Consider the following 25375-nt stretch of genomic DNA (forward strand, 5'->3'; position numbering starts at 1 on the left):
TATGCCCACAACACTTAATCCCAAAGAGGCGCTTCAACTTTTCAGTCTGAAAGCTTTTCATAGTGATACAGTGCATAAAGATGATTTCATTGAACTTTCTAAACATGTTGTAAATTATGCTGGTGGACTCCCTTTAGCTCTTGAAGTTTTGGTTCCTTTTTGTGCGGTAGAGATGCGACTCAATGGAGAAGTGCGATTGAAAGACTTAAAAGAGATTCTAATAAAGAAATTCTCGATAAACTTGAATCAGTTTTGATGGACTGGAAGAAAGGAGAAGAATATATTTTAGATATAGCATGCTTCTTCAACGGGAGAAGAAAGATTTTGTAATGAAAGTATTAGATGGTTGTGAGTTTTTTCCCGATATTGGAATTGATGTTTTCATTAAGAAATCTTTAATAAAAGTCAATGATGTCAACCAATATTTGTGGATGCATAGTTTGTTGCAAGAAATGGGAAGAAAAATTGTTAGAGAAAATGTGTTGATGAACACGGAAAACGTTAGTTGTGGGAGGGAAGTGACGTCCATCATGTCCTAACAAAAAACACTGTAAGTCATTCAACAAAAGTCACATACTATTTCTTTTCTATCCTACATTATTCACCATTTATTTTATTTTCTTATTGTCTGTTCTTAATCTTTTTTAGGCTACAGAAATGATTGAAGCCATAATCATCGATAATAAAAAGTAAGAAGACACACATAAACTTATATCTATGTGTACTTGTAAATAATTATTATTTTAAATATGATAAAAAACTATAGCAAAACTTTTGACATTTAATATTTCAATGTTCAATTATGAAATTTATCAACTAACATATTTACTTTTTCAAAAGAATCAAAAGAGAAATGTATGTATTTTTGAAATATTAATGGTATATATATATTTTTGTGAATATTAATGGTATATATTTAATGTACTAAAAGTGTATATCAATAATTAGATTATAACATGTCATCAAAATTTTTAATGAAAATGGTTTCATTTTTAATTATGTGTCATTGTTTGGTTCATTAACTTGTAAATTATGCATTGTTTGCGACCAAATATAAATCAACATATTAATTCAATTTTTAGGATTAGGTAATTTAACATCGGATGTGATTGTTAGATATAAATATCTCTTTAATATGGGTATATTCAAAAAATTTAAAAATTAGTTTTTTCACGTATTTAAAGGTTCTTAAAGAATCATATCTTAATACTCATATACGAATGTGCATTAGATATAAGTACCGGATACGAGTACTTAAAAAACAATATCAATGCAACATTTCTTTTAGATATTGAATGTTTTTGTATATTTTGAAGCTCATTTTTGTTTTGCTCATGGATATTAGGGAATCGAACAAGATGATCAATTTAAGTGTGGATACCTTCTTGAAGATGAAAAAATTGAGATTGCTCAAAGTGCTTTGCCTTTTAAATTGTGATGATCTCAAGTATCTTTCTAATGAACTACGACTTTTAGATTGGACAGGATACCCTTTAAGATACTTGCCTTCAAGCTTTCAACCGGATAACCTTGTCGCACTTCTTTTACCATATAGTCACGTTCAACAACTATGGAAGGGAAATATAGTAAGAATTAACTCATCTTATCCTTGTGTTTTAGCTTATTTTAATATAAATTATTAAACTTTGATTAAGGTAAAACAAAAAAACAAAAATGAGCATTATTATGTTTTCTCATTTGTTTCTAATTTATTATGGTCTTCAACAGCCCTTGTTTAACTTGAAAATAATGAACCTCAGAGGGTCTCAAAACCTGATCAAGACACCAGACTTCACAACCGCATCAAATCTTGAAGTTTTGATTTTGGAAGGTTGTACCAAATTAGTGGATGTTCATCCATCAATCCGGGTGCTTAAGAGCCTTAAACTTTTGAATTTAAGAGATTGCAAAAGTCTTAGGACTCTTCCAACCAAAATTGGAATGGAATCTCTTGAAACATTAATTCTTTCGGGTTGCTCAAGCCTTGTAAGGTTTCCAGAGATTGATAGAAAAATGGAACGTCTAAAAACTCTAGATCTTTCTGGTTGTTATAGAGTTGAAAATTTATCAGAGAATTTGCAGCAAGCAAAGTTACGACCAAATTTGTCTTCTCTTTTCAAGGTAATCGTAGGAAGAAGGAAGAATCCCATGCCTCGTATGTTGCCTTCGCTGTTAGGTTTGAGTTCATTAAGAGAGCTAAAACTAAGGGACTGCAATCTTTGTGAAGGAGATATTCCACGAGATATTTCTGGTCTATCCTCTTTGAGACGTCTTGATCTTAGTGGTAATAATTTCATCAGCATACCTGCATCTCTTACTCGACTCTCGAAGCTTTCGTCTCTTGATTTGTCAAATTGCAACATGGGCACTCTTGGTGAAGCAGAAATTCACGGTCTATCCTCTTTGAAATGTCTTCGTCTTTGTGGTAACAATTTCATCACCATTCGTTTGGCTCTTACTCAACTTTCCAGGCTTGAATCACTTGTATTATCAAATTGCATGAAGCTTAAATTGTTGTCTGAGCTACCGATTAGTTTAGCATGTGTGATTATAGATGGTTGTTCTTCACTTGAAGTAGTTACAAGTCTATCAAAAATATGCAATTCAGTTATAGCCATTAACTGCTTCAAACTGGCTGCGAATATCAATGCAATAACACTGCTGAAAAAATATCTTAAGGTCGATTAATCTCTTATCTCTTATTTCTCCCTTACAAAATCCCATACTTGAGAATTTACAGTTTTAGTTACCAAACGACTTGTGTTTTGTTTTGCAGGCGTTTGGAAATTCTAGAAAAATGTTTCAAGTAATTATCCCAGGAAGTGAAATCCCAGATTGGTTTAGCGAACAAAAAAGTGAGTCGAGTCTTCAATTAAGGTACCCCTACCTATCAACCTTCGAAAAGATAGTCAATGGGTTGGAGTTGCTTGTTGCTGCATTTTCGTTAATACTCATGTTTCAACGGATGTCCAACATATCGTGTTCGGAGAATCTATTTTTCGAGGTAGAATTCGTCAACAGATTAAATGGAGAGGCAAGTTGGCGGGTAAAGGATATAACCAGCCCATAATGAAAGATCACCTTTTTCTTTGTTATTGGTCGCGTGATGTATTAGATGTATTTGCCTATAAATATGGTTACAGTGAAACCAATAATTTATGGACAACAGATTGCTCAGATGAGGAATGCAATATGTTTGAGGTGGCGTTCACAGCTCCAGCTGGATACAAAGCTAAGGTGAAGAAGTGTGGTGTTAGATTAGTGTATGAAAAAGATTTGAAAGAAATAAAAGAGTTGCAGTGCCATACCACTCAATCTTCTCCAAATTTTGAACACATGCACCAATACTCTCCTCACAATGATGGAACAGTAGGTAGCATTCCTCACATAAAACGAAAACGTAACATCTACGAGGAAGTGGAGGAAGAAGTGCCACAACCAAAACGGATGCAAAATTTTTTCAATTTTATAATGGACCAATCCGGGAAGAAGCACTAACTGTGGTAAACTACTCAACCAATCTTGTCCTATTAGTTGGTTATTTATTTATTTATTTACATATCTACGTTGTTTACATCTTTTGTTTCATTCATTCTAGATTTATTTGCGTATGAGATATAATCCTTCTTATATTCTATACATTTCTTATATGAATGTTGAAATGTGTATTCTTTTACATAATTGAAATGTGTACATTTTGATTGGTATTTTTTCTTAAAATTTTATTTTCATTATATATGTTAGACATCCATGGGCGGGCGTGCCTGCCCGGCCCGAAATATGGGAGGGTTTGGGTAAAAATATAGGCCCGAAATATGGGCTTGGGCAAAATTTTAGGCCCGTTTAAAAAATGGGCCGGGCCTCAGGCAAGTTTTTTTGGCCGAACTTGGCTTTACCAAAAATATTAAATATATTTTTTATTTTTAAAATATAATAGTTTTTATTTTAAGTTTATTTACTTTCATTTCCTTGACTAGTGTTACAAAATAATAATAATAAAACATCAAGTTTGTTTTACTAATCAAATGTTAGATTTTGTTACAACAATTAATACAATTAATACAATTAATAATTTGATAAATTTACTAATCAAATGTTAGATTTTATTACAACAATTAATACAATTAACAATTAATAATTTGATAATTTTACTAACAATTAAATTTAATAACAATTAGTTTTAATTTTATTAAAAATAATTTTAATTTTAATTTTAATTAAAACGGACGGGCGGGCTCGGGCCTCATATTTTTCTTCTGGCGGGCCTGGGCAAAATCTCAAGCCCATATTTCGGGCCGGGCCTAATAAATGGGCTGAAATTTTGTGGGCCGGCCCAACCCGCCCGGCCAGGCCCATGGACAGGTCAAATATATGTACACTTACATTTATATTTTATTTGTAACTTGAGACAGAAATGTGGAGAAATGGATAGCTTTGGTAACAAAGCAGATAATAATAACATGAAAATATTTTAATGAGGATTAGATCATAATTTCAGTTGATTTAAAAATCATTTCATTTTATTTGTGATCAACTTATATGTTCAATTTACTCAATCAAAATTGTTTTATATATTTGGAAGATAAAATATAAGTCCTTACTAATATTTAAATAGGTTTAATTCCTTCTAATAAATATACCATTAAAATTTTAATCTAAAATGAAAATAAAAGATAGGAGAACATACATGTACATTTATACACGAGTATTATCGATCTTTTTTGTTTAAAATGTCCAATAAAAACAATGTCAAAAACCTTTAATGCTTCATATTTCAATGTTTACATTTATGAAATTAATCTACCAATGCATTACTTCTTCAAAAATGGTATGAATGTCCTTTATATTTTCGATAACAAAATAAATTATTACAAATGTCTATTCAAATCTAAAGAATTTCATCAATTAAATGAAGACCTCATTGTTATCTAAAGTCAACTTAGCAATATAATTAACTTCTAGATTCCTTTCATGTGAAATATATTTAAATTTTCAGTGACTAATATTGTCTATCAAGTCTTGCTGAATATGTTGGACAAGTGCGGAGGAAGATGTCTTTGAGAAGGATTCTTGAATAGCTTGAATAGCTTCTTGACTCTACTTATCCAAACCCTAAACATATTCAATACAGCATCACCTTTACCAAATAATTTTTTCTGATCGTCTTAAAAGGAGAGCAAAATAACTTGTGTCCGCGACAAAACTGACTAGAACCCTCAATCTCTATTGTATTTCCTTTTCTTGTGTGTGTAATAATGTCGTGTTTGATCATGCTTGTGTTGCTGCTTTTCCTCCTGGTTGTTGCATCTTCAGATATCAACCAGGGCCAGTTTAGTTTCAATGGTTACTTGAATGTCGAGGGAGTTGCAGGCGTAGATTCAAGTGGGCTGTTTACACTTACAAAATACCACAAGCCGAATAAGTGGTCAAATCTTCTACAAGAATCCGATCCAGTTCAAGAACTCCACAAATGCAACTGTTTCCCCCTTCCCCACTACATTCATTTTTGCAATTGTACCTGGATACACCGACCTTGGTGGCCATGGATTGGCCTTCGTTGTCTCCCCTAACGATGAAATTTCTGGAGCTCTTCCCACCCACTATCTCGGTCTTTTCAATCAATCAAACAACGGTAACAGATCAAATCATATTGTGGCGGTCGAGCTGGACATAATTATGAGCAGCGAATTCGATGACATAAACGACAACCATGTTGGCATCGATATCAATGGCCTAAACTCAATGGTATCTTCTCCTGCAAGGTATTTCACTGATGAGGGAAAGTTCATAAATGTCAGCCTTATAAGAGAGGATCCACTGCAAATTTGGGTTGAATACAGTGGGACTAAAAACGACTCCACTTTTATCCTTGAATCGGGATTTGTCTCCATATTTATGACTCTATGTATGTAGGTTTCTCATCTTCCACAGGTTCTGTTTTATCATCACACTACATATTGGCATGGAGTTTCAAGATGAATGGCTCAGCTGAGGAGCTAGACTTGTCTCACCTTCCAAAAGTTCCACGATTTGTTAATGATAATAATCGAGGAATCAAGCAATTGAAGAAGATTTTGGCTATCGCCATTTTTTTCACAGGTCTCACTTTAGTCCTCGTATTGGTTTTCAGGTTTGTGTTGATCTCAAGGAAGAAGAGATTCATGGAGATTCTGGAGGATTAGGAGGTTCAGTACGGGCCTCATAGATTCTCATATAAAGATCTATTCAAAGCAACAAAGGGGTTTAAAGAAAAGGAAGTTCTAGGGAGAGGTGGATTTGGTAAGGTGCATAAGGGTGTTTTACCATCTTCCAACATACAAATTACCGTCAAAAGGATCTCTCATAATTCAAGGCAAGGTATGAGAGAATTCGTGGCTGAGATTGCAACCATCGGTCGCCTCAGACATCCGAATTTGGTTAGACTTCTCGGTTATTGCAGGCGCAAGCACGAGTTGCTTTTGGTTTATGACTGCATGCCTAATGGAAGTCTTGACAATTTTCTTTACCACCAACCTAATAGGAGCCTTAAGTGGACAAAGGTTTAATATCATCAAGGACGTAGCGTCCGCGTTGTTCTATCTGCACCAACAGTGGGTGCAAGTCATCATTCACAGAGATATCAAGCCTGCCAATATGCTGACAGTTACATGAACGCCCGACTAGGAGATTTCGGGCTGGCAAAAACTATGCGACCTTGGAAATGATCCTCAAACCTCGCATGTAATAGGTGATGGATCCGTTCTTGACATTTATAGAAACTAGGCGAAACAATAAATTGAACCTTTTAAAAATTATAAAATGTAATATAATAAAATAAAATCATATACTAGTAATTTCATTAAATAATATCTTTTATGACATTAAGCAAATAAAATATTTTTCCAACAAAATTAAAAAATTCTTCAATCTACTCCTATGTTATCAACTACAAGAACACAAAAATCATAAATAAAAAATGGGCTCTCTGAGCATTCGAGATACAAAATTATTAATGATAACACCAACACCAATGTTTTCCAAAAAAATCATTCTCGATTGATAAAATTGCCAGACCATTCAACCGTTCTTGTGACATTGACGACCACAAGATTCATTTCTCTTATAGACCCCTTTTCAACTAAAATGTCTCTTGTTTTGTTATCAAGACTAGCTCAATTTCTAGGATCATAAATATCCAAAAAAGAAATTATTTGTTCTTCAACAATGCTAATATTAGGAGGAATTATTTGTTCTTCATTAAGAATAAGATTTTCAATACCGGATACATTTAACACATCATTAGGTTCATTTGGGTCATTAATTTCATCATTCTCATTGATATCATTATGCAAACTTTCATTTAATTGATCCTATTTTTCATTAAAATTACTTTAAAAATTATCAATAGCATATTGTTGTGATTATTTTAACTCTTTAGCATGTTTTCTTTTACTTTTTTCACTTTCAGATAAATAATTTTTAGGCAACATTATATATAAAAGATAAATTAGATACTCAAGTAACACAAGAAAATAAAACAATAGTACTTGATAGAAGAATTTCAAGTTGAATATTTACTTTTACATTTGTTAATTTCAAAAGTCAAATTGAGCCACTAAAATTCTATAAATATAATTATAAAAATCAATTACAAATAAACACTGTAATTAACAATATCCAATTATTTGTGAGGAAAATACAACTTAAAAATTAAATGAGTAGCAAAAACAATTAAAATTTCAATTGTATAAAGGCATAAAGAAAAGGTATGTAGTAGTATGTTGTACTATGATTAATCAAAGAATGAATTAGGGGAGAAACTAAATATAATGATGAATTAATGACTTTATTAGTTAAAATCCAAAAATGTCATCAAATTAAGAATGAAAAGGTTACAAGAAAGAAGAGAAAGGAGGTAAAATTATACCTACAACAATGGTAGATTCGACAAACCGCGGATGAGAGGTTCTAAATCTTTCAAATATAAAATAAAATTAATAACTTTAATTTATTAATGCTAATGACGGATGAATGATATATTACTCAAATCAAATTTGGTCCTATTTAATTTGTAGAAAATTTCTCCCACTGCCATGGTTATGAGAAAATAAATAAGGTTGAATGCTAGTAACGATTGATTTTTTGAGAAAAATTAAAATTATTTTTAACTTTAAAGATAGGAGTTGAAATTTGAGAATTAGAAGAGGTTTGGAGAAGCAAATGAGTTGATGATGAAATAAGGTTGATTGGTGGGGCTATATTTTGTTGACAGGTAGGAATCAGACCATAACGAAAGATCACCTTTTTCTTCGTTATTGGTCGCGTGATAAATTATTTCCATTTTCATTGGAGGATAAATATGGTGACTGTGAGCTTGAGGTGTCTTTCTTACATCCATGTAAACCCAATGCTAAGGTGAAGTGTGGTGTCAGAATAATGTATGAGAAAGATTTGGAAGAAATAAAAGAGTTGCAGTGCCATACCACTCTATCTTCTCTAAATTTCGAACACATCCACCAACACTCTGCTCACAACCATAGATCAGTAGGTAGCACTTCCCACATCAAACAGAAAATGTAACATCTACGAGGAAGCAGAGGAAGAAGGGCCGCAACCAAAATGGATGCAAAAATATTTCAATTTTATGATGGACCAATCGGGAAGAAGCATTGATTGTGGTAAAGTACTTAACCAACCATGTACTATTACTTCTATTTCATTTGAAATAATCATTTTAAATTTATTTAAGTATAAGATATGATCTTTTTAATATATATTAAAAAAATATAAAATTTTTAGCCGTACAATAGTATTGAATATGTACATATCTCAAATGTTGATAATATAATTTTTATACCATTTAAAATTTGTCACTTAATTTACAATTTTTACTATTTAAAATTTTAGTCGTTCAATTCATTCCTTTTACATGATTGAAATGTGTACATTTTAACTAGTTTTATTTATTTATTAAAATTTTGTCTTCATTATATATATTCACTTACATTTATATTTTATTTGTAGGTTGAAGTAAATATAATCAATTTGAGATAGAGATGTGAAGAAAATGGATCGTTTCATGACAATGCATGTAATAATAAAGTTAAAAATCCTTTAATGAGAATAAGATCATAATTTATGCTGAGTTAAAAACTATTTCATTTTGTTTTGAGACTAATTTATGTGTTCAATTTAATCAATCAAAATTATTTTTATATATTTGGAATATTAAATATAAGTCATTTACAATACTCAAATAGGTTTAATTTCTTATAATAAAAGTATCATTTAAATTTCATGGCTTGAAGTACAAATAATATTATTCTAACTCTTTCTTTTATAAAGTATATTTTATGTTTAGACATTTATTTTAACACTTATTCAAATATGAATATAAAGAGTATGCTCCTTTAATTAATTGGAAGATCTTTTTCGTGTGAGACACGTCACATTCATATCTAATATTTTAAAAAATTTAAAAGATTCATTTTTGTTCATTCTAATATTAGGGTTTAGAGATATGATTTTGGTTGACATGAGCAAGATTTTCAACGGTTGTGTTTTTATGATATCAAGAAAAATTTCTCAATTTGAGATAAGTTAATATATGAGCGATATAGATTAATCTTTTTCGTGATATCAACAATAAATTTTAATATTATTTTAATACTATAAAAATATTGAAGGGTCCTACTTATATTTTTAGGAGAGTTATAATATATACAAAGGAGGAAATTACAAAAATTTTAAGCCTTAGGGGGCCTACTTATATTTTTGGGAGGGTCATATTATATTTACAAAGGACAAAATTACAAAAAAATTAAATTTTGAAGGGCTATGGCCCATGGGCCTCTACATGGCTCCGTCGTTGCATCAATGCAAAATCGAGAAAGAAATGAATAAGACGATCTTCTAACTCCCTACCCCAAGCCCTAATATAAGCAAGGGGGAAGTCAGGAAATTTTTGAGAGGGATCGAAATTAAATTGTATTTTTTATGATAGTAAAATTGCAATTTTACCATTTTAATAGTTATATATTTATAATTTTAAAGGATTAAAACAAATTTTTATCATTTTTAGGGGAGCCAAAGTATAATTTTATCATTACAAATTTAAAATTTTAAGGGCCCTAAAAGGAAAATTTCCATTTTAGTCCTCATCCATTCTGTAAGTTGATCTTATTTAACCATCAAATTTTATAAAAAATTTATTTTAGTCATTTATTTAATTTTTTATCTTTTAGCTTTTTAACTTGTGTTTTCTATCAAATCACCCTAAAATTTGATGAATAAGTTAAATTTTTAACTTTCTTGATATAGCATACATGTATATTGCCACATGGATGACATATCATCATTTAATTTATTTTTAAAATTTCAAAAATAAAAATATATTTTTAAAATTAAAATATTAAAAATTTAAAAATATTTTTAAAATTTAAAATATTAATTAAATACTAACATGTTATCTGTATGGTAAGTAAAGTGAATAAACATTAATTTTTTATCTATTTTAATGAGACCGAAAATTCATTTTTTCTTTTTTAAAATTACATGACCGAAAATTCATTATGACTTATTTATATTCAGCGGAAGAAAATTAATTTGGGTTTGTGATAAGAAAATAATTGGTGAAGCCGTGAAGGTGACATCATTCATTACACAACTCCTTTTTCCTTCAATGGGAACGTTTTGTTGCGGCCATAATTCATTGTCGGTGGTAGAGGTGTTGATGGTGGAGTGGTCATTCGAAACCATTGCCTAATTGTGACTAATTAGGTAAGGAATTCACTCAAAGTAATTATTCTAGGGTCCATTTTATCAACACCCACCTTCTTGGATTCACATGCATCACTCATTTATGACCCCCCAATTACCACAACTACTCGCGTTCATTTGGAAAATGAAAAGGTTATAGAAAAATTGCTTAGAAACCACCTTCATTCTTCCCTGGAAATTTGATCTGTTTCTACTTTCTTTCAGCCGTATTGAGCGATCAGTTTTCTGATTTTCAACACTACATCCACATATATTTTTTCTCGCACATTGTCATGTCGTCATTACCTTCAACTTCTTCGTCCAATTCAAGAAAGAAATATGATGTTTTCTTGAGTTTTAGAGGTGAAGATACCCGCAACAACTTTACCGATCATCTCTATGATGCTTTAAGTAGGTGGGATCGTCACTTTCAGGGATGATCCAAAGCTGGAGGCCGGCGAAGAGATCTCGCCAGAACTCTTTACAGCAATTCAGCAGTCATGGTGTTCGGTAATCGTTTTTTCACAAACTTATGCCTTTTCAAGTTGGTGCTTGGAGGAGCTTGCTGAGATTGTTAAACAACATAACAACGACGGCCATAAAGTGTTTCCAATTTTTTACGATGTTGATCCATCTGATTTAAGAAGACAAAAAGAGAAAGTGGAAGAAGCCTTCGCTAAACATGAAAAGAGATACAGAGAAGATAGTGAGAAGATCCAAAGGTGGCGAAATGCTTTAATTCAAGTGGCTGGAATCAAGGGATGGCATTTAAATAACAGGTAACTCTTTCTTTTCTTCTCTATTTTCTATTTTTGGGATATATATGTATAACTTTGTTTTTTCTTTCTAATCCTATGTGTTTAATTGAAAAGTGTCTTGGTTGTTGTTTGCTTCGAAACTATAGTATGTTTCACGATTCATTGAAAAAGAAAGTGCATTTGATAATATGAAACAAAATTATTCAAAAATTAAAATTTCATTTCTTGTAGGCATGAATCAGAATTTATTAGAGATTATTAAGAAGATATCAGCAAAACTATGTCACCCAGTTACTCATAGTGACTTGGTTGGAATGACTGAACGCTTGGAGGATTTATATTTGAAAATAAACATTGGGGAAAATGATGTCCGCATTATAGGGATTTGCGGAATGGGTGGTATCAGTAAAACAACACTCGCAAGACTTGCTTATAATCAAATGTCACATCATTTTGAAAGTAAAAGCTTTATTGCTGATATTCGAGAAGTTTCAGACAAATGTGGATTAGTTTCTTTACAGAAACAGCTTCTTTCGGAGATTTTCATGATGAATGCTTCGAATTTTCAATGTTCATGAAGGGAATGATATAATTAGTCATATGTTGTCTCGCAAAAGGTTCTTGTTGTTCTTGATGATGTTGATAACATTCAACACTTAAAATGCTTGGTTGGAGGGCATGATTGGTTCGGATTAGGGAGTAGAATCATTGTAACAACAAGAGACGAACATTTGCTTCAATCTTGCCAAGTTGACGATGTGTATATACCCACAACATTGAATACCACAGATGCGATTCAACTTTTCAATTTGAAAACTTTCCGTAGTGATACAGTGCCGAAAGATGATTTTATTGAGCTTTCTTACCATGTTGTAAGTTATGCTGGTGGGCTCCCGTTAGCTCTTGAAGTTTTAGGTTCCTTTTTGTGCGGTAGAGATGCTGCTCAATGGAGAAGTGCGATTGAAAGACTTAAAAGAGATTCTAATAAAGAAATTCTTAATAAACTTCGGATCAGTTTTGATGGATTGGAAGAAAGAGAGAAAAATATATTTCTAGATATAGCATGCTTCTTCAACGGGGAGAAGAAAGATTTTGTAATGAAAGTATTGGATGGTTGTGAGTTTTTCCCCGATATTGGAATTGATGTTCTCATTAAGAAATCTTTAATAAAAGTCGATGATGGCAACCAATATTTGTGGATGCATGACTTGTTGCAAGAAATGGGAAGAAAATTGTTAGAGAAAAATCTATTGATGAACCCGGAAAATGTTACAGATTGTGGGAGGAAGCAGATGTCCATCATATCCTAACAAAAACACGTAAGTTACTCAACAAAAGTTACATACTATTTTTTTATAGAATATCTAATAATATATGATATAAATTCAAAGCTTAGTATAATTGGTTGATACAACATCCATAAAAGTGTTATTTGGTACTTTTGAGATAAATTATGTTTGATGTTTACAAATGTTAACAAAATTTATAGAAAAAATTTAATTTCATTGCATTACCCTCATTAGAAACTGTTTTACTTTGTTTAAAATGCTTTATTTATTATATTTCGAGCATAATAATGCTAGAAGTTTAATTTTACATTATACACCATTTATTTTATTTTCTTATTTTCAATTCTAAATTTTTAGGCCACGAAATGATTGAAGGCATATTCATCAATAATAAAAGGTAAGAAAGTGCATATAAGTTTATATCTTTGTGTATTATAAATGATGATTTTATTTATTTTAAATGTGATAAGAAACTATAGCAAAACCTTTGACATTCAATATTTTCAATGTTTAATTATGAAATTTATCTAGCACATATTACTCTTTTAAAAGAATCAATATTGAAATGTATATCTTTGTGAAATATTATGGTATATATTTAATGCACTAATAGTGTATACACCAATGAATTAGATTGTAACATGTCATCCAAATTTTTTTAAAATGAATATGGTTTTATTTTTAATTATGTATCATTGAACCATATAGAATTATGCATTGTTGGTGACCAAATATAAATCAAAATATTAATTCACACTTTTAGGGTTTGGTAATATAACGTCGATGTGTGGTTGTTAGATATGTGTATATCTTCAAAATTGGTACATTCAATTTTTAAAGAATTTTTCATGGATTTAAAGAGTTCTTAAAGGATCTTAATATCGATATTCGGATATGCATTAGATAAAAGTATAGGATACGGTACATAAAAAACGACATCGATACAACATAGCTCTTAGATATTGAATGTTTTAATTTCTATACTCTTAAGCTCATTTTGTTTTCCTCATGGATAAAAGTATTGGATACAGTACTTAAAAACAATATCAATGCCACATAGCTTTTAGATATTGAATGTTTTTGTATATTCTAAAGCTCGTTTTTATTTTGTTCATGGCTATTAGGGAATCAAGCAAGGTGCTCAGCTTGAGTGTCGATGCCTTCTCAAAGATGAAAAAATTGAGATTGCTCAAAGTGCTTTGCCTCTCAAATTGTGATGATCTCAAATATCTTTCAATGGAAAAACTACGACTTTTAGATTGGAAAGGATGTCCTTTAGGATCCTTGTCTTTAAGCTTCCAACCGGACCACCTTGTTGCACTTCTCTTACCATTTCAGTAGCATTGAACAATTATGGAAGGGAAATAGAGTAAGAATTAACTCATTTGGTCATTGTGTTTTAGCTTATTATAATATAAATGATTAAATTTTGATTAAGATAAAAATAAAATGAGCATTATTATATTATCTCATTTGTTTCTAATTTATTATTGTTTTCAACAGCCCTTGTATAAGTTGAAAATGATCAACCTTGAAGGGTCCCAAAACCTGATCAAGACACCAGACTTCACAACAGCACCAAAACTTGAAGCTTTGATTATGGAAGGTTGTACCAGATTAGTAGATGTTCATCCATCAATTGGAGTGCTTAAGAGACTTAAACTTTTGAATTTAAGAGATTGCAAAAGTCTTAGGAGTCTTCCAACCAAAATTGGAATGGAATCTCTTGAAACATTAATTCTTTCGGGTTGCTCAAATCTTGTAAGGTTTCCAGAGATTGATGGGAAAATGGAACATCTAAAAACTCTTGATCTTTCTGGTTGTTATAAAGTTGAATATTTGCCAGAGAATTTGCATCAAGTAGAATTTTTGGAAGAGCTTGACTTGAGTGAAACAGCCATAACAGAACCACCATCCTTCATTTTTCAATTGAAAAATCTTAAAGTTCTGTCTTTCAATGGGTGCAAGGGACCATCATATAAGTTACGACCAAATTTGCCTTCTCTTTTCAAGGTAATCCAAGGAAGAAGGACGAATCCCATGGCTCCGATGTTACCTTCATTGTCAGGTTTGAGTTCATTAAGAGAGTTGAAGCTAAGGGACTGCAATCTTCGTGAAGGAGATATTCCTAGTGATATTTCTTGTCTATCCTCTTTGACACATCTTGATCTTAGTGGTAACAATTTCATCAGCATACCTGCGTCTATTACTCGACTTCCAAAGCTTAAACTTCTTATGTTATCAAGTTGCAAAGAGCTTAAATCGTTGCCTGAGCTTCTAACAAGTATAGCAAGAGTGTGCATAGATGGTTGTGCTTCACTTGAAGTAGTTGCAAGTCCATCAAAAGTATGCAATTTATTGGATTTAGCTTCCATTAAAGCCATTAACTGCTACAGATTGGCTGAGAACATCAATGCATTAACATTGTTGAAAAAACATCTCAAGGTTAATTAATCTCTCTTTCTTTCCCTCTCATACTTGGGAATTTATGGTTTTATTTACCAAGCGACTGAAGTTTCATTATGCAGGCATTTGCAAATTCAAGACAAATGTTTGATGTTATTATACCTGGAAGTGAAATCCCAGAATGGTTTAGCCAACAGAGTGGTGGCTCTACAATTAGGATACCTCTACCACTCAATATTCAGAATGATAGTCAATGGCTTGGAGTTGCTTCCTGTCGCATTTTTGTCAGTGATGATGCTTCCATTGTAGAAATTCTGGACAAGCCAGTCGAAATGGATCTGTCTTTTGAGATAGAACTTTTCCACGTGTCGATGCGAGTAGTTGGTTGTTTGGTAAACGTTTTAACCAGCCCATAACGAAGGATCACCTATTTCTTCGATATTGGTCGCGTGATAAATTATATCCATTTTCCTTAGAGGATAAATGTGGTGACTTTGAAACCAATCATTTATGCGATGATGAGCTTGAGGTGTCTTTCAGTGGAAGCAGTGCTAAGGTGAAGAAGTGTGGTTTTAGAATAGTGTATAAGAAAGATTTGGAAGAAATAAATGAGTTGCAGTGCCATAGCACTCAATCTTCTCCAAAATTTGAACACATCCACCAACACTCTGCTCGCAACGATGGATCAATAGGTAGCACTTCCCTTGTAAAACGAAAGCGTAATATCTACGAGGAAGCGGAGGAAGAAAGGCCGCCAACAAAATGGATGCAAAAATTTTCAATTTTATAATGGGCAATTCGAAGAAGAAGCATCAATTGTTGTAAACTACTTATCTCACCTTGTCCTATTACCTTTTTTTACACATTTACGTTTTTCCATCTTTTATTTCATTTAAAATAATCATTCTAGACTTATTTGGATATGAGATATGATTCTTCTATTATATATCTTTTATTCTTACTCATATTTTGTACATATCCCAAATGCTTCGGTGACAAAAAGTAATAATAAGGTGAAAATCCTTTAATGAGGATTGAATTATAATTTGGGCCACCTTAAAATCATTCCATTTTTATTTAAGATCAACTTATGTGTTTAATTTAATTAGTCAATTTATATATATATATTTGAAAGATTAAATATAGTCCTTAATAGTATTTAAATAGGTTTAATTCCTTCAAAAGTAGTACTTAAATTTTCGTGATTTGATTTACAAATAATATTATTTCAACTCTTCGATATATAATTTTTATTAAGTATTTATGATTTTGGTCGACATGATTGTGTTTCCTATATCAATAAAAATTCCTCAATTTGAGATAATTAAGTTAATATGCTAGTGATATAAATGATCTAAATGCAACCAAAATAATCTTGGTGTTTTATGTTTGTCCCTAGACCAATAGAAGCATGGCAGGCTCAAAGGATCATACAAGTGAGGGGCCAACAGAAGTCAGGTTGAAATGGAAGTGGATACTTTAGCATTTATAGGCTCAATGAATTAATTAGGAATTAGGATTTCGAGAAATAGATTATGATATTATATAATTAGTTGCTTTTTACATGTAGTGTAATGTAATGCAAGTTATACTATTTTAAACCAACTTTTGAATTTGTTGTTTGTAAAATGTAATTCAAATAGTAATTTAATTGTAAGGTCAATAATACCTTTTGAATTAAGTGGTGTAGTCGTAAACTAATTAATTGAGAACAAAATTTAAGTATTTATTGCATAAAACAGAAATTAAAAGATAGAATTCATCATAAGGTTCATCTCCCAGGTATTTAGAAAATTATTCATAATTGCAAATAAAAACATTCAAAAGATAGTATAACCACAAGAAACAAAGAAACTCATAATAAACTTCAAAGAAATCAAAAATTATTAAAGATATATTCTAATGATTATTGTCATAATCTTATCTACTCTATAATTATTAAATACGTAAAATACAAACCGTCCAACATTTTTAATAGCCTCCACTGTGCCAACTCTCACCTTCTTGGATTCTTTCTAGTTTCTTTGGGAGTATCGGGCGATCTATTTTCTGATTTTGAACACCAGATAGAGATATTCTTCTCCTTTCATACATCCTCATGCTGTCGTTACCTTCGACTTCTTCGCCCATTTCTAGAAAGAAATATGATGTTTTCTTGAGTTTTAGAGGTGAAGATACTCGCAAGAACTTCACGGGTCATCTGTATGATGCTCTAAAGAGTAGTGGGATCGTCACCTTCAGGGATGATCCAAAGCTGGAGGCTGGCGAAGAGATCGCACCCGAACTCTCCAAAGCAATTCAGCAATCATGGTGCTCGGTAATTATTTTCTCAAAAACCTATGCCTTTTCAGGATGGTGCTTGGAGGAGCTTGCTGAGATTGTTCAACAAAAAAATGCTAACGGACATAAAGTATTTCCAATTTTCTACCATGTGGATCCATCCGATTTAAGAAACCAAAAAGAAAAAGTAGAAGAAGCCTTTGCCAAACATGAAGAGAGGTACAAGGAAGATAAAGACAAGATCCAAAAGTGGCGAAATGCTTTGACTGAAGTAGCTAAGATCAAAGGATGGCATTTACATAATGGGTAATTCTTTCATTTCTTCTCTATTTCCTAATTTTAATGACTAAAAAATTGTTTTTTTCTAGATTGCATGTAATTTTTTATAATTTTGTGTTTAATTAAGAATTCTAACGAGAAAGTTGTGTATTTTGATGCCATAATATATCTTACTGTCTTATTCTTGCTTTTTGTTTGCTTCCAACTATATTATATTTCATGATTCATTGAACTAAAAATGAAAAAGAGCCATTTGAAAGAAACAATTTTTTATTTCATTGTAGGAATGAACCAGAGTTTATCGGAGACATTGTTAGGAAGATATCAGCCAAATTATGTGAGACATATCCAATTGTTCATGATGAATTGGTTGGAATTAGCTTACCTTTGAAGGAGTTGTATTCGAAAATAAACATTGGGGAAGATGATGTCCGCATTATAGGAATTTGCGGAATGGGTGGCATCGGTAAAACAACTCTTGCGAGGGTTGTTTACACTCAAATGTCACCTCATTTTGAAGGCAAAAGCTTTCTTGCTGATATTCGAGAAGTTTCAAACAAATGTGGACTTGTTTCTTTACAGAAACAACTTCTTTCTCAAATCTTGCCAAATGAATGCTTCAATTTTTTCAATGTTCATGAAGGGAATGCCATAATTAGCCGCAGGTTGTCTAGTGAAAAGGTTCTTGTTGTTCTTGATGATGTTGATAATGTACAACACTTGAAATGCTTGGTTGGAAGGCGTGATTGGTTTGGTTTAGGGAGTCGAATCATTGTAACAACAAGAGATGAACATTTACTCCGATCTTACGGAGTCGATGGTGTGTATAAGCCTAAAACATTGAATCCAGACGATGCACTTAGACTTTTCAATTTGAAAGCTTTTCATAGTGATACAGTGCCAAAAGATGATTTCATTGAGCTTTCTGAACATGTTGTATGTTATGCTGGTGGTCTCCCCTTAGCTCTTGAAGTTTTGGGTTCATTTTTGTGCGATAGAGATATAGTTCAATGGAGAAGTGCAATCGAAAGACTTAAAGAAGATTCTAACAAAGAAATTCTTAACACGCTAAGAATTAGCTTTGATGGATTGGAAGAAAAGGAGAAGAATATATTTCTAGATATAGCATGCTTTTTCAATGGTGAGAAGAGAGATTTGGTAATGAAAGTATTGGATGGTTGTGAGTTTTTTCCAGATATTGGAATCGATATTCTCATTAAGAAATCTCTCATAAAAGTTAGTGATGACAACCAACATTTGCGGATGCATGCCTTGTTGCAAGAAATGGGAAGAAAAATTGTTGAAGAAAAATGTGTTGATGAACCTGGAAAACGTTGTAGATTGTGGAAAGAAAGGGATGTCCATCATGTCCTAACAAAAAACACGGTAAATCATTCAACAAAAATTATATACAAAATTTTCTTTTTATCAATATATGATGTAAATCCAAAGCTTAGTCTAATTGGTTTACATATCGATCCTTAACTAACATTGAGTGGCTTTAAAATAATTTCCATTTGTTGATTATAAATATTAATAATGATTTGTAATATAAGTGTTTAATTTTATTGAATTACTCTCATTTGAAAATATTTTATTTCCTATATTTCAACCAAAAGATTGTGATAATGTTGAACATATATGTAAATTTCAAAAGTTTTATTGTACAATTTAGATAATTTATTTTGTATTCTTATTGTCTATTCTTGATTACTTTTAGGCTACCGAAGTGATTGAAGGTATGATCATCGACAATAAAAGGTAAGAAAACATACATATAAATTTATCAATATGTACTATTAATATTGTTATTATTTTTTGTAAAAATTCCAATAAAAAACAACAACAAAAAACCTTTTGGCTTTGCTTGGCAGAGTAGAAATAAAATCAGAAGGGTGGAAAACTGAGGGGATGGAAAACTTGACTGGAAAGATGGAAAATTGAATGGAAAATATATTTTCCTCCTCACTATTGCTTGGTATAGCGAAAAGTGAGAAGGAAAGAAAATAAAACATTTGAAAATAAAAATCTCTCTCATTGTCTTCCTTCTCATTCCAATTTGGAATGATTTTTTAATTATAAATGAAATTTATCATCTATTGGTGCAACATAACTTTTAGATATTGAATGTCTTTGTATATTTTGAATCTCATTTTGTTTTACTCATGGTTATTAGGGAATCGAGCAAGATGCTCAATTTGAGTGTCGATACCTTCTCAAAGATGAAAAACTTGAGAATGCTCAAAGTGCTTTGCCTATCAAATTGTGATGATCTCAAATATCTTTCTAATAAACTACGGCTTTTAGAATGGACAGGATATCCTTTAAGATGCTTGCCTTCAAGCTTCCAACCAGACAACCTTGTTGCACTTCTTTTACCATATAGTCACATTAAACAACTATGGAAGGGAAATAGAGTAAGAATTAACTCATCTTATCCTTGTGTTTTAGCTTATTTTAATATAAATTATTAAACTCTGATTAAGGTAAAAATACAAAAAAAAATGAGAATTATTATGCTTTTCTTTTCTCTCTAATTTATTATTGTCTTCAACAGCCCTTGTATAAGTTGAAAATAATGAACCTCAAAGGTTCCCAAGACCTGATCAAGACACCAGACTTCACAACAGCATCAAATCTTGAAGTTTTAATTTTGGAAGGCTGTACCAAATTAGTGGATGTTCATCCATCAATAGGAGTGCTTAAGAGCCTTAAACATTTGAATTTAAGAGATTGCAAAAGTCTTAGGAGTCTTCCGGGAAAAATTAGAATGGAATCTCTTGAAACTTTAATTTTTTCGGGTTGCTCAAGTCTTGTAAGGTTTCCGGAGATTGATGGGAAAATGGAACGTATAAAAACTCTAGAGCTTTCTGGTTGTTATAGAGTTGAAAATTTCTCGGAGAATTTGCAGCAAGCAAAGTTGCGACCAAATTTGTCTTCTCTTTTCAAGGTAATCCAAGAAAGAAGGACAACTCCCATGGCTCCAATGTTGCCTTTGTTGTCAGGTTTGAGTTCATTAAGACGGCTAAGTCTAAGGGACTGCAATCTTTGTGAAGGAGATATTCCACGTGATATTTCTGGTCTGTCCTCTTTGAAACATCTTGATCTTCGTGGTAACAATTTCATCAGCATACCTGCATCTCTTACTGGACTCTCGAAGCTTGGGTTTCTTGACTTGTCAAATTGCAACATGTGCACTCTTGGTGAATCAGATATTCATAGTTATATTTCTGGTCTATCCTCTTTGGTACATCTTGGTCTTAGTGGTAACAATTTCATCAGCATACCTTCATCTCTTACTCGACTATCCGAGCTTCAGTTTCTTGGACTGTCATATTGCAAGATGCTTAAATCGTTGCCTGAGATACCGACAAGGTTAGGACACGTGTGTCTAGATGGTTGTTCTTCACTTGAAGTATGCAATTTAGTGGATTCGGCTGCCGTTAGAGCCATTAACTGCTTCAAATTGGCTGAGAATATCAATGCATTAACACTACGTGAAGTATGCAATTTAATAGGTTCGGGTGCCTTTAGAGCCATTAACTGCTTCAAATTGGCCGAGAATATGAATGCATTAACAGTGCTGAAAAACAGCTTAAGGTCGATTAATCTCCATTTTCTCCCTTACAAAATCTCATACTTGAGAATTTATGGTTTTAGTTACCAAACGACTTGTGTTTTATTTTGCAGGCATTCGCAAATTCAAGAAAAAGTTTGATATTATTATGCCCGGAAGTGAAATCCCAGAATGGTTTAGCCAACAAACAAGTGCCATTTCAATTAACATACCCCTGCCTATCAACCTTCAGAAAGATAGTCAATGGATTGGAGTTGCTTGCTGCTGCATTTTTGTCAGTAATGATGCTTCAAGGGATGACGAATATATCGGTTGTGGAGCATATATCTATTGTAGAAATTCTGAACAAGCCAGCTGTAATGGATCTATCTTTCGAGGTAGAAATTATCGACGGATTGATTGGAGAGGCTGGGGGCTGTGTGAACCAATAATGAAAGATCACCTTTTACTTCGTTATTGGTCGCGTGATACAATATATCCTTCCTTGGAGGATAAATATGACGACTGTGAAACCACTAATTTATGGACAACACATTGCTTAGATAAAAAATGCGATGAGCTTGAGGTGTCTTTCATGGGATGCAGTGGTAAAGTGAAGAAGTGTGGCTTTAGAATAGTGTATGAGAAAGATTTGGAAGAGATAAAAGAGTTGCAGTGCCGTACCACTCAATCTTCTCCAAATTTTGAACACATCCACCAACACTCTGCTCACAACCATGGATCAGTAGGTAGCACTTCTCACATAAAATAGAAACCTAATATCTACGATGAAGAGGAGGAAGAAGGGCCGCAACCAAAACGGATGCAACTTTTTTTCAATTTTTTATAATTGGCCAATCCGGGAAGACGCATTAACTATGGTAAATTACTTAACCAACCTTGTCCTACTAATTTTTTTTTACTCATCTACCTTGTTTACATCTTTTATTTCATTTAAAGTAATCATTCTAGACTTATTTGCATATGAGATATGACCATTTTATTATATACTAATTTTTTAAAAAAATACCATTTAAAATTTTATTCACTTAATTCATTCCTTTTTACATAATTGAAATGTGTACATTTTGATTGGTTTATTTTTATTTATTAAAACTTTATTCTCATTATATAAATTCACTTACATCTATATTTTATTTTTAGGTTGTAATAATAAGGTGAAAATCCTTTAATGAGGATTAGATCATAATTTAATTGAGTTAAAAACAATTTTATTTTTATTTGAAATCAATTTATGTGTTCAATTTAATCAGTCAAAATTGTTTTCTTATATATTTGGAAGATTAAATATAAGTCCTTAATAGTAGGTTTAATTCCTTCTAACAAAAGTACCATTTAAATTTCATGGCTTGAAGTATAAACAATATTATTCTAACTCTTCAATTTATATTTTTACAAAGTATTTAAGTTTAGACGTTTATTTTTAACACTTGTTCAAATATTAAAATAAAGTATGCTCTTTTAATTATTTGGAAAATCTTTTCCATGTGAGAGACATTTTCATATCCAATATTTTTTTTTCAAAATTCAATAATTTCATTTTTGTTATTGTCTAATGTTATTGTTTAGAGAAATAAAAATATGATTTTTGGTCGATACGAGTAAGATTTTCAATGATTGTATTTATGTGATATCAACAAAAATTTCTCAATTTGAGGTAAATTAATATAGATGATCTCAATGCAACAAAAATAATGATGGTGTTTTATGTTTGTCCCCTAGACCAATAGAAGCATGAAAGTCTGCTCAAAGGATCATGCAAGTGAGGGACCAACAAAAGTCATCAAGTTGGAATGGAAGCGGACACTTAAGCAATTATAGGCTCGGACGAATTTAGGGAATTAGCAAAATATAATTAGTTGTTTTTATCATGTAATGTAATGTAAATTATACATATTGAAATGAACGTTGTTTTTAAAATGTAAATTCAAATAGTAATTTAATTGTAATGTAAATAAAACCTTTAAAATTAGGCATAATGATAAAAAAAAGTTCTTAGTGTTTATAAAATTTGACAAGTTGACCCGTATTCATTTCCTTTTAGTAATTTGGCTCTCAACATTTTATTGAGTCAAATTATGAATTTTTTAACGTAAAATGCTGATTGAACTATTAATTTAACAGTGTTGACATAACATAATAGTGAATTCATTAGGCTTATTCAACCTTTTTTTTTTTACTTCAATAGATTTATTTTTTGTTCTTGTCTAATTTCCTTTTCTGTTCTTGACAGTGGTTGTGTTTTCTGTAATATCAACAAAACTTTCTCAATTTGAGGTAAGTTAATATACCAATGATAATGATGATATCAATGCAACAAAAATAATTTTGGTGTTTTATGTTTGTCCCTAGACCGGTAGAAGCATGGCTCAAAGGATAATGCAAGTAAGGAATCGACAAAAGTCAAGTTGAAATGGAAGTCAACACTTTCGCATTTGGATGAATTTAGAAAATTACGATTTCAAAAATAGATTATGTTATTATATAATTTGTTATTTTTACTTGTAATGTAATGTAAACTATACTATTTTAAATGGGGTTTTGAATTTTTGCTTGTAACATATAAATTTAATTGTAATGTTAATAAAACCTTTTAAATAGGTATAATGACAAAAAATGTTCTTAGCATTTATAAGATTTTATTTTGAGTTAAACTATAAATTTTTTATTGCAAAATGCTGATTAAACCGTTGACGTGATATGAATAGTAAACTCTTTTTAAGGTTGGTCTCAATTGGATCATCTTTCACAATAGCCTTATTTATGTTTATTATGTTTTCTCATTTGTTTCTAATTTATGATGGTCTTCAACAGCTCTTGTATAAGTTGAAATGCGGCTGAGATGGGATTGCATGTGGGATTCTCGAGGGTGGAGATCGAAGGAGACTCCTTATCTGTGATTCGGAAGCTGCAAATAAAGGGAGTTGAAAGGTCAGTGATAGGAGCCTATATCTCAAGTAGAGGGATATCAAATCTGTGTCTTTAAACATGTGCCAAAACAAGCAAACGGAGTTGGACATCTATTGGCTATAGAGGATTAAAGAGATGAAGAAACTTATCTTGTTGGTGCGGTTCCTTCATACACGAAAGTGGCAGCGGAAGAGGACCGTCAACAGTTGGGCCCACTATGTCCAGCAGGTCAAAGATCCACTGCTTAGAAAGAAGATAAAATGGGATTTTACTGTGGGCAAACAGATCGGAGAATAGATGGACTACTGGGTTTCTCAGTTTCAACGGAAGATTGGTGTTTTGAAGTGATGAAATGCAGAGTTTAGCCAGACCTGAAGGGTTTCTGTTGAAAAGACAGCAGCAACTAAGCAAAATTCAAACAGCCAAGACTAAAGCTCATTAACAGCAAAACAAAACAAAAAGAACAAACTGAAAATCCAAGAGAAGCAACAAGTAACCGAATGAGAAAGTCCTAGCTTTCATTTCCATTTCAAAATATAAAGGGTTACAAAATAATAATAATAAGTTAGTTACCTAAACTGTAACTGCTCTTAACAAATTTGGCAAGTTGCCAACTAAAATATTACAAAAGAAAAGCTGAAAAAATTCAGCTGTTACATCCATCAATTTCAAATCTAAAATATTAGCTTTAGATATCAAGCAACTTGCCAACTTGTTAATATAAAAAAATACAAAATTTAAACAAAAGAAAGTTGCTTCTAGTTCAATCTTCAAAGCAGACATCTGCTGCTTTGCTCACGATCTTGGTAGTTTGTTGCATTGCAGACCAATGCTCAACACTCCTCCTTGGATATGGGCAACAAACACCAATCGAATCTCGTAAAATTCAAACTGATTGTGCCAAGAGGCTTTGTCAAAATGTCACCAATTGATCTTGTGAGTGCAATGTATAAGACACACTTCTTTGGATTGAACAACTTCTCGAACAAAGTAAAACTTGAGCTTAAAATGTTTGGTTTTTCCATGAAAAGCAGGATTTTTGGAGATGGCAATCTAACGTTGATTATCCACCATAATTTGATGATGGCTCAAAGTTCTTCATTCAAATCACATAGCAACTTCCTAAGCCAAATGGCTTG

The 25375-nt window shown here is 31.8% G+C and overlaps 3 protein-coding genes and 2 pseudogenes across 3 annotated transcripts in view; all 5 read left to right on the top strand.

Annotated features, from left to right (window-relative positions):
• Positions 1–3310, top strand: part of LOC128038854 (TMV resistance protein N-like) — a 43459-nt gene extending 40149 nt beyond the window's left edge. Inside the window, exons 3-7 of the mRNA XM_052627444.1 lie at positions 506–550; positions 649–689; positions 1346–1586; positions 1729–2679; positions 2777–3310. Coding sequence (XP_052483404.1) covers positions 506–550; positions 649–689; positions 1346–1586; positions 1729–2679; positions 2777–3070 — 1572 coding nt within the window. The 3' untranslated portion in view covers positions 3071–3310. The remainder of the gene's footprint in view (positions 1–505; positions 551–648; positions 690–1345; positions 1587–1728; positions 2680–2776) is intronic.
• A 1946-nt stretch (positions 3311–5256) lies between these two features.
• LOC128038856 (L-type lectin-domain containing receptor kinase V.9-like) lies at positions 5257–6878 on the top strand (annotated as a pseudogene).
• Positions 6879–10441: 3563 nt separating this feature from the next.
• LOC128038855 (TMV resistance protein N-like) lies at positions 10442–11520 on the top strand. The gene is made up of 2 exons (XM_052627445.1): positions 10442–10455; positions 11172–11520. Exons 1-2 carry the CDS (start codon positions 10442–10444, stop codon positions 11518–11520), a joined length of 363 nt encoding a protein of 120 aa, XP_052483405.1.
• Positions 11370–15980, top strand: LOC105801378 (TMV resistance protein N-like; annotated as a pseudogene).
• Positions 15981–17205: 1225 nt separating this feature from the next.
• Positions 17206–23336, top strand: LOC105761452 (disease resistance protein RPV1-like). Its single transcript, XM_052627446.1, has 7 exons — positions 17206–17776; positions 18034–19135; positions 19470–19510; positions 19926–20166; positions 20307–21349; positions 21440–22186; positions 23049–23336. The coding sequence occupies exons 1-6, from the start codon at positions 17289–17291 to the stop codon at positions 21465–21467; spliced, it is 2943 nt and encodes a 980-aa protein (XP_052483406.1). The 5' UTR covers positions 17206–17288; the 3' UTR covers positions 21468–22186; positions 23049–23336.
• The last annotated feature ends 2039 nt before the right edge of the window (positions 23337–25375 follow it).

Source organism: Gossypium raimondii, unplaced genomic scaffold, assembly GCF_025698545.1.
Source record: "Gossypium raimondii isolate GPD5lz unplaced genomic scaffold, ASM2569854v1 Contig00322, whole genome shotgun sequence".
NCBI lineage: Eukaryota > Viridiplantae > Streptophyta > Magnoliopsida > Malvales > Malvaceae > Gossypium > Gossypium raimondii.

What these genes read in the sequence shown, in the direction of transcription:
- LOC105761452 (XM_052627446.1), top strand. Translation starts at nt 17,289, where the DNA reads ATGCTGTCGTTACCTTCGACTTCTTCGCCCATTTCTAGAAAGAAATAT. An exon ending in ATGATCATCGACAATAAAAG is followed by an intron (nt 19,511 to 19,925) that starts GTAAGAAAACAT and finishes CATGGTTATTAG; the next exon opens with GGAATCGAGCAAGATGCTCA. An exon ending in AACTATGGAAGGGAAATAGA is followed by an intron (nt 20,167 to 20,306) that starts GTAAGAATTAAC and finishes TGTCTTCAACAG; the next exon opens with CCCTTGTATAAGTTGAAAAT.